At 41.8% G+C, this 15802-nt stretch overlaps 1 protein-coding gene, 1 long non-coding RNA gene and 1 pseudogene across 3 annotated transcripts in view; 1 reads left to right on the forward strand and 2 right to left on the reverse strand.

Annotated features, from left to right (window-relative positions):
• Nucleotides 1-5071, reverse strand: part of ENTPD1 (ectonucleoside triphosphate diphosphohydrolase 1) — a 98111-nt gene extending 93040 nt beyond the window's left edge. The window contains exon 1 of the mRNA XM_080822443.1: nucleotides 4982-5071. Within this exon, the coding sequence (XP_080678569.1) occupies nucleotides 4982-4997 (16 nt within the window). The 5' untranslated portion in view covers nucleotides 4998-5071. The remainder of the gene's footprint in view (nucleotides 1-4981) is intronic.
• Nucleotides 2099-3604, reverse strand: LOC308355452 (large ribosomal subunit protein uL1-like; annotated as a pseudogene). The gene is made up of 2 exons: nucleotides 3578-3604; nucleotides 2099-2747 (listed from the first exon to the last, which is right to left on the reverse strand). The product of its transcript is annotated as a large ribosomal subunit protein uL1-like (transcript).
• LOC308354769 lies at nucleotides 4941-14844 on the forward strand. The gene is made up of 3 exons (XR_013967902.1): nucleotides 4941-5824; nucleotides 9785-9866; nucleotides 12243-14844. It is a non-coding gene; the product is annotated as an uncharacterized lncRNA (long non-coding RNA).
• Nucleotides 14845-15802: the final 958 nt, after the last annotated feature.

A 15802-nucleotide genomic window follows, 5' to 3' on the forward strand; every position in this document is an offset into this window, starting at 1 on the left:
AGAACCACCATCTGACTTAATAATTCCACTCCTGAGTATTTACCCAAGAAAACAAAAAAACTAATTTAAAAAGTATATGCCCCCTTGTATTTATAACAGCAGTATTTCAAATAACGAAGTTATGGAAGCAACCCAAGCACCCACTGATAGATGAATGGATAAAGAAGAGGTGGTAGGGGTGCCCGGCTGGCTCAGCCGGTGAAGCATGCAACTCTTGATCTCAGGGTTGTGAGTTCAAGCCCTGCACTGGCTGTGGAGCTTACTTAAAAAAAGAAAAAAAGAGGAGATGGTATATATATTCAATGGAATTCTGCTCAATCATAAAAAAGAATAAAGAATAAGACCTGGCTGTTTGTAACACCATAGATGGATCCAGAGGGTATAATGTTATGAAATAAATCAGTCAGAGAAAGACAAATGCCATCTGATTTCACTCATGTGGAATTTAAGAAATAAAACAAAGAAACAAAGAAAAAGACAAACAAAAATAGACTATTAAATACAAAGAACAAACTGGTAGTTGCCAGAAAAGAGGTGGGTGAGAGGATAGGTGAAATAGGTGAAGGGAATGAAGAATATACTTATTATGATGAGCACTAAGTACTGTACAGAATTGTTGAATTGTTGGGGCACCTGGGTGGCTCAGCCCATTAAGCATCTGAGTCTTGATTTTGGCTCAGGTCATGATCTCAGGGTAGTGAGATGGAGCCCCATGTCAAGCTCCGTATTTAGCGCAGAGTCTGCTTGTCCTTCTCCCTCCCCCTCCACTCCCTGCCTCTAAAAATAAATAAATAAAATCTTTTTTTTTAAGATTTATTTATTTATTTGACAGACAGAGATCACAAATAGGCAGAGAGGCAGGCGGGGGGATGGGGGGGAAGCAGGCTCCCCACGGAGCAGAGAGTCCGACGTGGGACCCTGAGATCATGACCTGAGACAAAAGCAGAGGCTTTAACCCACTGAGCCACCCAGGCGCCCCAAATAAAATCTTTTTAAAAAGAGACTTATTAAGGGGTGCCTGGGTGGCTCAGTGGGTTAAAGCCTCTGCCTTTGGCTCAGGTCATGATCCCAGGGTCCTGGGATGGAGCCCCGTGTCGGGCTCTCTGCTCAGCAGGGAGCCTGCTTCCTCCTCTCTCTCTCTCTCCGCCTGCCTCTCTGCCTACTTGTGATCTCTGTCTGTCAAATAAATAAATAAATAAATAAATAATTTTTAAAAAGAGAGACTTGTTAAGTCATTATATTGTACACCTGAAACTAATATGACACTGTATGTTAATTACACTTGAATAAAATAAATTCCCCCTATTGTTATGCTGGCTCTGTGACCTTGGATGAGTCATTCTCTCCACAGCTCTAAGATACAGAAACCTATGTCACAGATTTGTCCTGAAGATTATGTGAGACAGCGCCTGGCTCATAACAATCAATGTTAGCTATTATTATTAGCACTTCACAGAGTCTGGTTTCCATTAGAGTCGGTTGTATATATATCTGTCTTCCTCACTAGACTGTGAGCAAACTGTTTATATCCCACACATCTGGCATAGGGACATAATGGTAGACACACAATAATATTTGTCGGATTGCTTTGAAGGTATGCCAGGAAGAGGAAAGGGAGGGTGCTGGAAACAAATTTAATGTTCTTTATGATTTTATCCAGGGCCAACCTCTGCAGTGTATGTTTCTCTTCTATTACCAGAGAACATTGTCTCAGACTCTAAGGTTGCTCTTTGATGGGGTTGGGGCGGCACTATTTCTGGAATCAGATGTTCTGTTCAGAGATAGCAGGGTTGTACTAGGAGGCATCTGAAATCTCCAGTTTGGCCCCTGGCTGAACGGGGAGTGGGGCGGAATTTCTGCCAGAGCTGGACCGCCTGAACTAAGGTTCTCTGGCATGGGGCCACATCAGCTCCGAAGCTCACCCACCTAGGAGGGAGGCATCTCATTTCTCAGTGTATTCACTTAGAGGGATGTCTTAATAGAGCGCACAAAAGAACAGTATGTACCAGTGGGAACTCTATTGCAAACTCATAGGTCCCCTTTTAGTTCTTTGTTTGTTTGTTTGTTTTGATAGCACTAGTGTTTGTTAAATGGTGCCTTAGTACAGATGCTGGAAATTGCCAATGATGCTCTTGATGTATAAAGCCCGGATGCTCTGCCAGTTCTTCTTGAGCAATGACACCAGGAAACTGACTGCCGAGTAGATGTCGTACACGAGCTCATCATGTATTATCTTCACGGGCCAATGGCCACTGCCAGACACAGCACCTTCTTCATTTGGAATTTGACTGTGGACTTCACTTCATCCACTTCGGCCACTCTGTTTTCCCTGTGCGTCAGCAAGGAAGGGAACTCGCCAGCCTTATTCAGTCTGGGCCCAGGATTTGTGGGATCTGCTTGATCAGAGATTCTGAAGCCAAAAAGGCATCATACTTCTTGGACAGCTTCTTGATTATTTTTTTTATCCTTGTTGAGTTTCTTCAGCACCTTCAAGTCTAGGCAGGGAATATCCACAGCCTTGGCCTCTCAACACAGTGCTGCCAGTCCCCCAAAACATACAGAGAACTTGGGTGGGGAGGAGAGTTAAGCCTGACGATATCTGAGAAGTGTTCATCCTTCAGAGAATCATAGTTCTGCAGGCTGATCTGCAGCTCCGACGTCTCCACAACCTTCCTGCACTGGCACCTGCACTGGTTGCTTGCGGGCCTTCCCGCCCCACCTCTCACAGGGCGTCGTGGGGGACTCTGCTGCTCACAGTGCCACACACAATAACCAGAAGAGTCACAGGTCCCCTTTTAAACCAGCCTCCTGATTCTTACATAAACATCAACTAAAGTAATAATACTTAGTTTATTAAATATTTGTTGAGTTCCCATTATGTGCTAAACATTGCATTAGGTGCTGCCGATCCAAAGGTAGATAAAGAAATTATTGTCAGGGTAAGCGACACAGAGGGCAGGAATGCGGATGAGTGTGGAGAGCAGCAGTTTAGGTGTAAGCTGTGAGGTGTTGTAGAAACATCCTAGACAGGGGCTAATCTAAGGTTCAAAGTGTTAGAGATTAACTAACACTTTGGTTAACCCAGGGATTAACAACCAGGACGAAGCCTGAAGGAATGAATGCAACAGCTAACATTTACTGAGCACATACATTATGCATCAGATCCTGTTCTGAGAATTTTACATGAATCCCTTATTCATTCCTTATAATAACCTTATGAGGTAGATATTATTATTCTCCTCATTTTACAGATGAAGAAAATGAGGCACATAGTTAGTAAATAGTAGAGCTGGGATTCAAACCTAGACAGCTTGTCTCCAGACTGAAGGGGAAGGAGAAAGCCAGACAGGCCTCTCTGGGGCAGAGGCGAGTGCCATGCAACAGTGTGAGGGGGAGGAAAGGAGCAAGGTCACTTGGGGAACTGAAAGTGGCTGGGGGTTGGGACAGAAGTTCAGAGATGACTGGGCTCACTCTGAGGTTTGAAGAGAAACCAGAGGCAGGGGATTTCTGGTCTGTGTGATTACAGTCCCTAAACCCCAAGTCTCTTCCTTTGGTAAGAGGGTAAAAATGACAATACCTGGGCTCTCCTGTAGAAAATGGCCATGAGCCCCACATGAGAAAAATGAATGTGAACTGACAGCAAAGCACAAATTCCTTCTCAGACTTGAGATTTCAGTAAGTGTCATTTCCCCAGGAGCTTCAAGGCTTTGAAATCCAGAATCAACCACGTCAGGGCCGAAGCGGGAGCCTTCAGGTGGAGTAACAATGTGGGAGTTCAGAAAGAAGGGCCCACAGACCCTGTGTCCAACTACCTGCATCCACATTCACCACTCACTAACCGTGAGATCCCGAGGCAAACCACTCTCACATTGTATCAACTCTACCACCTCGAAAATGGGAATGATAATGATAGCACTCACCTCTTAAGTCAGTTCAAGGAATAAAAGGAATAAATAATATGGGTAATGTGCTTAGAAAAGCTCTCCGCACGGAGTAGAGACCTAGTAAACATTAACAGCTACAACTGCCAACATTATTAAGAATCTGTTGGCTACTCATCATCCCTTTGCTCTACGTGCTATGTGATAAAAACGTGTGGGGAATATCAGAAATTAGAGATGATGAAGAGGAGGGTTTGCAACCCTACACAGCCACACCGCTGCGGAGACTCCTCCTGGCTCCCATGGGCTGGCAAGCAGCTGGCTCTCCGCGATGGCAGAAAATGCCCAAAAGAGGTAAAAGACAGAGACCGCACACCATCTGGAAAACCAGGCTGCTCTTATAGTTTTTAGACACAATCTAAATATAGTCACTCAGATATGCCTTGCTTTTTCAAGATAAAACTGTTCATCCCTCCAACCCTTCACTCCTCTCCCCCGCTCCCATACACATTCACACAATCCCAGAAACATTCAGTCTTTTGCAAGACGTACTCCCGGGTCCTGTTGTGACAGCCTCTTGCCACATTAACTTCTCTGTCTAACTCCTGGCAGAGGAGCCTTTGCTAATTTCACAACAGGAAAGCACGCAGGAAACTCGAGAACAAAACAAATCTCCTACACGCAGAGCCCAGCATCTTCAAGCAAACTCACTGAGGTACAGACCCGAAGCAAGATGACTCTGGACTACAAATGAGGCAGCTACTTCTTATACTGCAAAGGGACGGAAGAAGTCATTTGCCGCTAAAACACCAGATCTGCATGCAAATTGCTCGTGAATATTCATGAGCCCCTCCAGCTTGCTCAAGAGCCACCCCTGACTAAACCCCCCAGGCTTTGCTTCCTAAAAAGTTTCCCAAAGTTCTTTCTCTGCCTCCTCTCAGAAGGAGAGGGTGGGAAAGTTCATTTGGGGATTTATGCCTCTTGTACTTTCTTGTACTTTCAAGTACTTGCTTTTGGTCTGGGCTTTTCTGGAGGGTTTTTTTTTTTTTTTTTTTTTTTGGTTGTTCTTAAGGATTCAGATCAAATCAATTTGCTCTTACCCTTTCTATCTTCCATAACTGGCAGTCTTTGTTTTCTTCCTCTTTGCTCTTTATTTTTTCAGCCTCTGCTTGCTGTGGTCGGTCTCAGTGAGAGAGGTACTCAAGGAACCGAGATATAACAGACCCTCGGGCTCAGGGGAGGGGCTAAATTAGCCGGCCCCGTTTCGGAAGGAACCTCAAACCCTATGTCTCTTTCATTGACTCCACTCGAAAGAAGAGATTGGCTGAGTCCAGCTGCTCATTTCCCTAAAGACCACGAAGATACTTGTGCGGGTGGTAATTTTTCGTGTTCTTAAAGCAATGTATGTTCAAGGAGCTCTCTTTCCCTCTCTCTTTGCCTCAGAAATCCATTTTTCTCCTTGAGATACGTATCTTGGCTGCAAGCAAAAACGCTATTTACTTATTGCAGTTTTGGAACCAGATAACAGGAAGCTCGTTTCCTGATACCCACTGGAAAAACTGTGGGACTCAAGAACAGTCCTTCCCGCCCCTGAAAGCCGATCCCCTCTGGTCCTCTGATGAGCAATCCCTTTTTCGAGGCTCAGAGAGCCGAAGAGCAGCAGGTCGGGTCACGGATGGACGCTGTGGCGGGAGGAGCCGCGTTATTGGTGGGAAGGCCAAGGAGGCTGCCGCTGGGAGCAGCTGCCCACCTGTACTGACGCAAGTCGTCCACTTTTTCCAAACTTTAACCTCCTACCTCTGAAGTCTTGGGAGCATGAATTGCCACACCCAGGCTTTGCCAAGATGACCCAAATGCAGACGAGAGGCCGAGCAAAACATTTTAAAACTGTGTATATTCGATGTTATTTTGAAATTAGGACAAGACACTCCTCCCAGAGGAAGGTAAGTGCTCAAGACCCAAACAAAGCCCCTTGGGCAGATTCGCCCTGCACGAGGCTATAACAAACCTTAGCATTTTTTTTTAAAGATTTTTATTTATTTATTTGACAGACAGAGATCACAAGCAGGCAGAGAGGCAGGCAGAGAGAAAGGAAGGGAAGCAGGCTTCCCGCTGAGCAGAGAGCCCGATGCAGGGCCGATCCCAGGACCCTGGGATCATGACCTGAAATGAAGGCAGAGGCTTTAACCCACTGAGCCACCCAGGTGCCCCAAACCTTAGCATTTTAGATTTGGAAAGAGACCGAAGACCTCTAGTCTAACCAAGGTGAGAGGCAAGGAGATTTTCAGCTGTCTGCTCTTGTCGACAGAAAGGGAGCGTGCGAGCAGGGGGCTGCATGGCCTCTCTTCTTTGCTGCCTTGCTCCCCAGCACCCAATGCAGTTGCTCCACAGTGTAGGCTCTCAATAAATGTTTGATAAATGGTTGAATCCATGAATAAATAGCAGAGCACGGGTGTAGGTACGGTTTCTGATTCCTACTTCATGCTTTTTGTATACCGCCTCTCTAACATGAGAACTCGTGTCAAAAGCCAGTTATACAGTAAGACATTTTTCTTCATATAAACCATTAAATTAGTGACCATTACAAATTGTTTTTGACTCTATATAGAAAATATATCCTCCATAAGACTTTAAGAAAGGCAGGGGCAGACTTTTCAGTTCGGACATCTATTGCATGGTGACCGGCACAGAGTATGTGCTCAATAAATGTTTGGTGTTTTAATAAATCCGAGTCTGCACAACAAAACTCTTCTTTTATCTTACTAAGTGGTTCATAGTTGCAGGATTTTGCATTTATACTAACAATTAATTATGTTAAATGAAAAATCCAATGGATGTCTTCTCTAGAGCCAGTTTAGATTCCATCACTAACAAAGAATATTGGTTTGATATTTGTCCTATTGTGATAAGTAAGATAATGAGATATTTGTAAAAATCAACAATTTTTATAATGGGTTTATGACTGTCTTGTCATCACTGTTTTAGAGGAAAATTTGAAAAACAGCATGTCCCCAAAATACCCTGTGAACTACAGAATGGAAACAGACCTCCAAAGCTAGGAGAAAAGAATGATCAAATGAAAGGGCTTAGGTGGGAGAAACAAACAACAAACACGAACATGTCAAAGAGAGCCCCATACTGGGCGCTGTGGCAATAGTTCTCTATTTCAAACAAAAATAAAATTCAAAATAATAAAAAAGTAAAATAAAATAAAATTCAAAGCAACCCCTACCATGTTCTACTTGGACATCATACAGTTGACCAAAGGTTACTTTGACAATTGATTCATTTCTCTTTCAATGACATCACAGAGAGAGAAGCTATCAAGAGTTAAGCACCCAACTTCTGGTTCAACCAGAAGAGGTAAAATCTCATTATAGTAACTAGCACCTCATAAAGATTTGAAGTTCACCGAGTTGAATATACTGTAATAGAAACATGGTTTTAGCCTCCACCTCAAATTATGAGAACCTTTTGACTAAATGTCAAATGCTTCTTCTGGTAACATGTTCTGTGCTACAGTTAAAACATACTGTCTGGTGTTCACACCCTCCTTGGCATATGAAAACACTATGTAGTTAAGTAAATATTGCCTCTCATTCATCCAAGAATAATTACAAAACAGATGGGGTTTATGTGTGTCTTTTTAAAGGCCTGAAAATTTATTTAAAAAAAAATCCTATTTCTGAAGAGAAAAAAAATATCATCATCATTGTTCATGTTATTGTTATTTGTAATAGGAGTAGAAAATAAAAATGGCACTCAGAAGGACAGAGGGAGTTCTTCAAAAGGGGTGAAGATATTTACCTTTCTGTTAATGATAAAAGGATCTTTGATAAATTCTTAAAATGATGGATGTTTCATTTTTTTATACCTCCAGTCTCTCTCACTGAACTGCCCAGATGATCTTTCTGAAGTGTATACCTGATAATGTCATTCCCAAGCTTAGAAAGTTCTAATCTTATCATTCATAAAACAAAATTCAAATTCTTACCATAGAATATGTACGGTTCCCCTCTGCCTCTCTAGACTCATTTCCTGCCAGATCCCTATGTTCCAAAATCAAATCATCATTCCAAATCCACCGTCCTTTCAGGACTCTAGACTCAACACAAATTGTACTGACACAAGACAGCCTTTTCCAAACTTTAACCTTCTACGTCCTCTGTTGCTCCCTCTGCTTAGAATGTTCTTTCCCCTCTTTTTCACCTGGTCCTCCCACATATTCTTCATGACTCTGTATAAGTATCTAGTCCCCTGTGGTGCTTGGCCTGACCTCTCTTTTCACCACCACCCTCCAAACATAGCACTGAACCACAGAAGAGACGCCACTCATATTATTATGGTGTTTTATTATTTCATTTATAGCTCAGTCCATAAAGCTTGGTGTCACATTGAATTCTCTTTTCTCACAGTCCAAGTCCAATAATTTAGCAAATTCTGTGGGTTCCATTTTCAAAATATATCCTGATCCTGACTCCTTCTCATCACCTCCACTACCACACTGGCCAGAGCCACCTCACCTCTCACCTGGTTTACTGTGATAGCCTTCTCTCTGGTGCTCCAGATTCTGCTTTAAACCCTGTTCAGTCCATTCTCAGCCCAGCACCCATAGTGATTCAGTTAAAACAAAAGATGATATCATTCCTCTGTTCAAAATCCTCCAATGGCTCCCATCTACTCCAAGCTAATCAAAAGTTCTTCCAACAGCCTATGAGGCCCTACCTGCCCTTCTCCCCACTATCTCTCTGACTTTCTTTCCCACTTTCTTTTCCCTTATCTTGCTCCCTCTGTTCCAGGCTCATCATCTTTGCACCTGCTGTTCCTTCTGCCTGCAATGCTATTCTCCCAAATAGTCCACACAACTCATTCCCTCATTCCCTGTAGGTCTTTACTAAATGATCATCTTCTACCTCGGCACAAGATTGTGATCTCTAAATACTGTTTTCCACTAAAATGAACCAAAGTTCTTTGCAAAAATAATAGCTGATTCCAAGCCTGAGGCAGAAAGTCTATGAGACTGGAATATTTTGTCATATCAGAAGGACAGACTATCTAAAACTACTGGAGTTGTGTCAGCTGGACTCAGGAGCCGACTTCAAGTGGCTCCTACTAGCCAAAGTAGTAAAAATTTGAACAGCAATAAGGCATAATAACTGCAATGGATGTTGAGATGTACATGTTATTAATGACAATCTAAAGAAATCATTGTTCATCTTTGGAACCAATTCATTATTTGGAAAGCAAATAAAAGGGGTAAATATCAACAGCATGCCTTTGCTACACAGATTGTACCACAGAACGACCAAATATTTGATGAGGGAAGGTTTCTTCATGAAGTATTCCAGATAATGAAAGCAAAACATTGATAGCATTAGAGTATCACTGTTGTACAAACACCAAATAAAGTGCTGAGTGCTGAGGCTGAGTAATAATCGTCAATGGCTGCTGATGTCACAAAAGGAGGTACAAGCATTCCCTGAAGGCTTCTGATTGAAACACACATGCACACACACACCCCTTCTCAAGTAGTCTTGCCAAAAAACTGAACCCTCTAAATCTAACTACCAGTTTAAAGAAAGACACAGAAAACCCTGTTAGAAGACACTTCAGGAATACAATCAGTAAAATTCAGTCTGGAGGAAATACTACAAAACAATTCAAGTTCTTTAACGAATGTCAGGGAAGACAAAAAAGGATGGGGTACTTCTAGGAAAAAGAGCTTTAAATGTTATATTAACCGGAGGTACTATGTGGACCTTGAAATTCTGATTCAAACCAATTTAAAAGAAACTCCATGACCACTGAAGAAATTTGAACACTATTTGGATAGTATTTGATAATACTAAAGAACTATTCAATTTTTAAAGGTGTTTAACAGCATTGGGTCTATAATTTTTCAGAAACCCATGTCTTTTGAAGATACATACTGAAATATGTTCAAAAGAAATCTGGGATGAGCATCAAAAAGAAGAGAAGGCTACGGTAAGGCACAGCTAAAACCGGAGTGGGGATAAGGCGATCACTGCTGAAATTGGGTGATGGGTACATGGGGATTGGATTTACCATTTTCTCTACTTTGTGTGTTTGAAATTTTCTGATAAAAAAGAGTCCCAGGCAAAGAGTGGGAGATTATCTGATAATATGCAATAGTTAGATGAGGAAATTGCCCCAAGGACTTCAGAGCCCAGATGAATGTTCACTGAGTCAGTAAACCATATGTAAAACTGGCTTGGGGCTGAAAGATGACAAGGTTCAGTGACAAAAATTGCTACAATCTGGCAAGATGATGATCACAAAATAGGCTGAGTATTTCATTTAAGGGGCAAATAGTCAGATGGAAGAGATCATCTGTAAGACAAGTAAAAGTAATTGAACAACGAACTGGTCAAAACTAAAAGGCCATTACACCAGTACAAGCCAGAAAACTATATTCACTGCCCAGGTTGTAGTGCAATAATCAAGCACTCTTTCCAAAGTGCAGTATCCACGGTGTGGTTTGACAACTTGAGGGACTCTGTATATACCCAACAATGACCAAGCAAGCAGGAATCATGTGACTTGGACAGAGCAGGGATGGAGCATCTGCATCTCTGGTGGGTCGTGATCGGGGAGGTAGCTGGTAGGATGAGGTGGAGGATGGGCATTCTGGTCTCTACACTGTTTCTAATTCTTCATTAAAGCAGAACTCTGTTGATAAAACTCATGAAAGGAGGCACTATGGTTTTACGTATCTTAAAATTAATGCCATGGATAACTATTGTAAGAAGTGACATTTTTCCAACTCCAAGAATGTCTATATTTATCCATTTGGCCTTTATTATATTTGAATATACTAAAATGTTCTTCATAATGTTTAACATGTCGTTTTGAGGTAATGTCCTTTCGGAATTTTTTTAACAGTCCTTGCTTGTGTTTGCTTTCAAAGCTAAAAGGAGACTGTGAAAGAATGGGTTTCTATAATTGATAGGGATGCCAGAGGCATGGTAAATCATAATGTTTAAAGAATCGTGGAGTAAAATATTACATCTTATATGGCAGTTGACAGATCTAATCTCAGGAACTCGTACATTTTTTTCCCACCAGCAATAGACCCAAGCTCCATCTTCTTTCACCCTATGTAAAGCAAGATATTAAGTCAGTACTATTTGGTGTTGGTGTTTGAATATTCAGCAAACAAAATTTGCCAGCACATTTTGAAAATCATGTGAAATTTTCTTGACACTATTTGACATTGTGCTTTGACAGTCTATCAGCACTATACATACATGGCTTATCAAAAGAGAAGCACATGGGACTCCTGGGTGGCTCAGTCGGTTAAGCGTCTGCCTTCAGCTCAGGTCATGACCCCAGGGTCGTGGGATCAAGTCCCACATCAGGCTCCCTGCATGGTGGAGAGCCTGCTTCTCCCTCTGCCTGCCACTTAGGTCCCCTGCTTGTGCTCTCTCTCACAAATAGATAAAATCTTTTAAAACAAAAAATAGAAGAGAAACACAGATTAATTTACTGGATTGAATTTCTACTTCTCTTCCATCAATAATAACCTCTGCCCAGACTCCATCTGCTTGCTTACAGTTATTCAGAGATAATCAGAACCCCCGTGAGGAGTAGGAAATAGAGAACAAGGCTGGATCTAAAAGTGCTCTGAGAGTAGTTAGAATGCACATTAGTTCAGAAAACACCTCTTTCCTTCTTTTAGGAGAAAGTAGGAGAGATACCATCTGTCCAAGCAGAGCCAAGATTCTCAACCTTGGCTTACACATTATAATCTCTTGGGGCACTTAAGAATTGTTAATGCCCATCCCTACTCTACCCTCTGAGATTGGGATTTAATTTGGTTTGGGATAGGACTCGGGCAAGGTTTATTGTTTGCTTGTCTTGTTTTTTAAGGTCCTAAGTGATTTTTTTTTTTTTTAAATAGTCTCCACACCCAGTTTGGGGCTTGATCAAGTGAACCAGAAGTCAACAGTCAGATGCTCTACCGACTAAGACAACTAGGCACCTCAAGGGCCTAGATGATTTTAATGTGCCACTAGTGCTTCAGAGTTAAGGAGATATAGATTCAAATTCTTTATGTGTGATCTGAGATAAATTAATGAGCCTCTCTGAACCTCAGTTTCTTTATCTGTCAAATAAAGATTTTGTTTTTAATCTATATCACAGAGTCACTGTAAGGGGGAAAGAGGGAAAAATACATGAGGACTCCCAAAAGAGACTCTAGTACATGGCTGGTACTCAACAAGTACCAGTTCCTTTCCTATCCACTTATATGCTAGATCTGTGTTCAGTTTAAACAAAACTTTATCTTCTCTTCTGTGTCTCTTACCTTTTCCCCTCCAACATCTTCTATTTGTTTTTCAGAACTATAAACCCAGTACCCCTGAGGAGAATGAGAGCAGAAGACCCTTCCATCCTATAGCACAAAGGATCTACCCATGCTCCCCTTCCCCAAATTTAAAGCAATCCTATATATTCAACAGCAACTGTGGGGCTGGTGCCATGTTGAGAGAAGGGAATGGGTAGCGAAGTATGACCTGAGATGACCCAGGTATTTCCAGGGTAAACCTTAGTAATCAGGGAGGAAAGCCCCCAACCCCGAGTTAGAGAAAACCCTTGCATGATGCAGAATGTCCATCTCTTCCAAAAGGGAAGTATATGCCCAAACAGTAGCACCAGAAGAAGGTAGGCCTCCAGCACACATCACAGCAACTGCAAGAAGAGCAGACACGCAAGAAGGAGTTTGCAGAATTAAAAGGAAGATTCTAAACTTAAGGTCAATGTGGAACCTGACCCCAGTGCTCCATGGAGCCTAAGTGGCCCAGGGATTATCATAGTGTACATCAAGTATCTCACAACTGACTCATAAGCACTCTTATCTGAGCTACAAAAACTGCCCCTCTCTTCCCCTGCATGAATTAAAATTTCTTACATTTCCTGTCGAAATATCCTCTTTACCTCCTTCATCCTATTCCCCCAACCCCCAGTGCCCTGTTTCCTCTAAACATCTCAGAGGTCTACAGAAACAATGAGTGAACTGTCACTTTATTACAATGATAAGATTTTATGGCTACTTTTAGAGGCAGCCCCCCAAATCAGGTACGATAACTAAATCAGGTATGATAACGTCTTTTAGGTCAAAGATGTTCATTACAAAAAAAGTACTGCTTATCTATGAAAGTCTAGTCAGTTTATAAAGGTTCCAACTTAAAATTTTTTTTAAAGATTTTATTTATTTATTTGACAGACAGAGATCACAAGTAGGCAGAGAGGCAGACAGAGAGAGAGGAAAGGAAGCAGGCTCTCCACTGGGCAGAGAGCCCGATGCAGGGCTCGATCCCAGGACCCTGGGATCATGACCTGAGCCGAAGGCAGAGGCCTTAACCCACTGAGCCACCCAGGTGCCCCCAACTTAAAATTTTTTTAATTTAAATATTTTTTAAACATTACATCTAAATAGAGATGGTAAATAGACTAGTGGTTGCCAGAGATTCATTGGGGGTGGAGAGAGGGTTGAATACGAGAAACGGGATTTTTAGGGTGGTGAAACTACTCAGCATGATATGTAGTGGTAGATACATGACAATATGCATTTGTCAGAACTGATAGAACTTTAGAAGACAAAGAATGAAGCTTAATGTATACAAATTAGGAAAACAAATCATTCAGGAAGTTAAGAATCCTATAGCACTGTAGATTGTGACAAAGTTTCTGTTCTAAAACCATTCTCCCCGTGTGCCTGGGTGGCTCAGTCGTCAAGGGTCTGCCTTTGGCTCAGGTCATGATCCCAGTATCCTGGGATCAAGTTGTGCATTGGACTCCCTGCTCAGCGGAAAGCTTGCTTCTTCCTCTCCCACTCCTCCTGCTGTGTTCCCTTTCTTGCTGTATCTCTCTCTGTCAAATAAATAAAATCTTTAAAAAGATAAAAAATAAAGTAAATCGTCCAATAAAAAGAACCAGAACTCCCTGGAGAAATGGCTGATTCTAGGACTGGGGCAGGACATATACAAGGCAAGCCTGGAGTATCTCCGAGTGCCAGAAGGTAAGGGAGTGATCAAAAGCCTACACAGTGATGGAGCTCGAACTGACGCAGGAGCCAATAGCCAAAACCGGAAGAATGTGAGCAGCAAAATAGAATAGCATTCAACCGGAACCCAAAGTATAAAATAAATACCCTGAATTTATACTGATATAAATTATTGAGTAAATAAATGAAGGAGAATAGACAGACCCCCTGACAAGAATAATTCCAAATAATTTATCTGCCTTCTAGGAAGTAGAGGCTAACACTCTGTAAGCATGGGCTACACATAGTTACTACCTTCCAAAGTACGGACTGTGGGATGGGAAGAAGAAAGAGTGACTTCACAGTGGAGAAACCTGACAAACACTACCTCGGCCAGGTGACCAAGAGAACATCAACAGCAATAAGTCATGCTGATAATAGTTTATGTCCTTGGTGTGATGTGTTCAAAATGGCACTTCACCTCTGCGGTAAAACTGTATTGCGCTAGTATGATTATGAGAAAGGCATCAGGCAAATCCCTATTGAGGAACATTCTACAAAATATCTGACCATTATTTTCAAGACTGTCAAGGTCATCAAAAACAAGGAAAATCTGAGAAAATACCACAACAAAGAGGAGGCTAAGAAGACATGAGGATTGAATGAAATATGAGATCCTGGAACAGAAAAGGGACCTTGTATAAAAACTAAGGAAATCCGGGGGCGGCTGGGTGGCTCAGTTGGTTAAGTGACTGCCTTCAGCTCAGGTAATGATCCTGGAGTCCCAGGATGGAGTCCCACATCAGGCTCCCAGCTCCATGGGGAGTCTGCTTCTCCCTCTGACCTTCTCCCCTCTTATGCTTTCTCTCTCTCTCTCTCTCTCTCTCTCTCTCAAATAAATAGATAAAATCTTTAAAAAAAAAAAAACTAAGGAAATCCGAATAAAGTATGAACTTTAGTAATAATAATGTATCAATATTGGTTCATTGATTGTAACAAATGTACCACACTAATTGAAGATGTTAATAACGTGGAACTGGGTATGAAGTGTATGGCAACTTTCTATATTATCTTCACAACTTCACTGTACATCAAAAACTACCCTAAAATAAAAAGTTCATTTTTTAAAATGTTAAGTTAAACAGGGTAAGGGTGTTAAAAAAAACCCAGCTGTTGTACAAAAACGCTTTGCTGAGGCACATATGTATTAAAGTAACTCCTGAACAGACATGGTTTTGCAAAAGCATTTGTTACACGTGATCTCTTGTTCAAACAAAATTAATTGTATCTACATCCAGCAAAGCAAAGTTAACTCGGGCTGTGTGCCAAGACATGGAAATAGCCTTGTTATATAGACTCAGTGTGATAATTGTAGTACTCAAATCTTTCTATCCATGACACACAATATTCCCATTGGCCTAAAAGTAAAAAAGCCTCTAAGTTGATTCTTCACTGGCTCAGAAAGTTTCCAAATAAGTGTCTCAAGGGAGAAGTCAGAAACTCTGGGACCAGGGGAGGGCAGGAAGGAGTAACGACGGCTGAGTCCAGATTTGAAAAAATAATAATAATAAAAGGAAGGAAAGTGCCTACGTTTCTCCAGAGGGCCACCCTTAAATGGGAACATTGCCAGAGAACTTAAAGTAGCTCTGAGAGGGAGAAAAGTTGGAGCTAAGAAAAATTTGCCATACTTTACCAACTCTAAGTGCCCCTGATTGTACTTGCTAGGCAATCAAGATTCCGAAGGGCATAAGTCTCTGTCTTTGAATTCTAGACATTACTGGTCCTGGGGGCAGGGGAATTTTTTAAAGAACACATGGCCTTTAGAAGTTTATGCTCAAGACCTTCACAGCATGGTTCACACACCCAGTTTTTGAAGACAATAATAGCCCACAATACCAGGCCAGTCCATAGCAGGAAG

The sequence above is a fragment of the Martes martes genome (genome assembly GCF_963455335.1).
Source record: "Martes martes genome assembly, chromosome: 14".
Classification (NCBI taxonomy): domain Eukaryota; kingdom Metazoa; phylum Chordata; class Mammalia; order Carnivora; family Mustelidae; genus Martes; species Martes martes.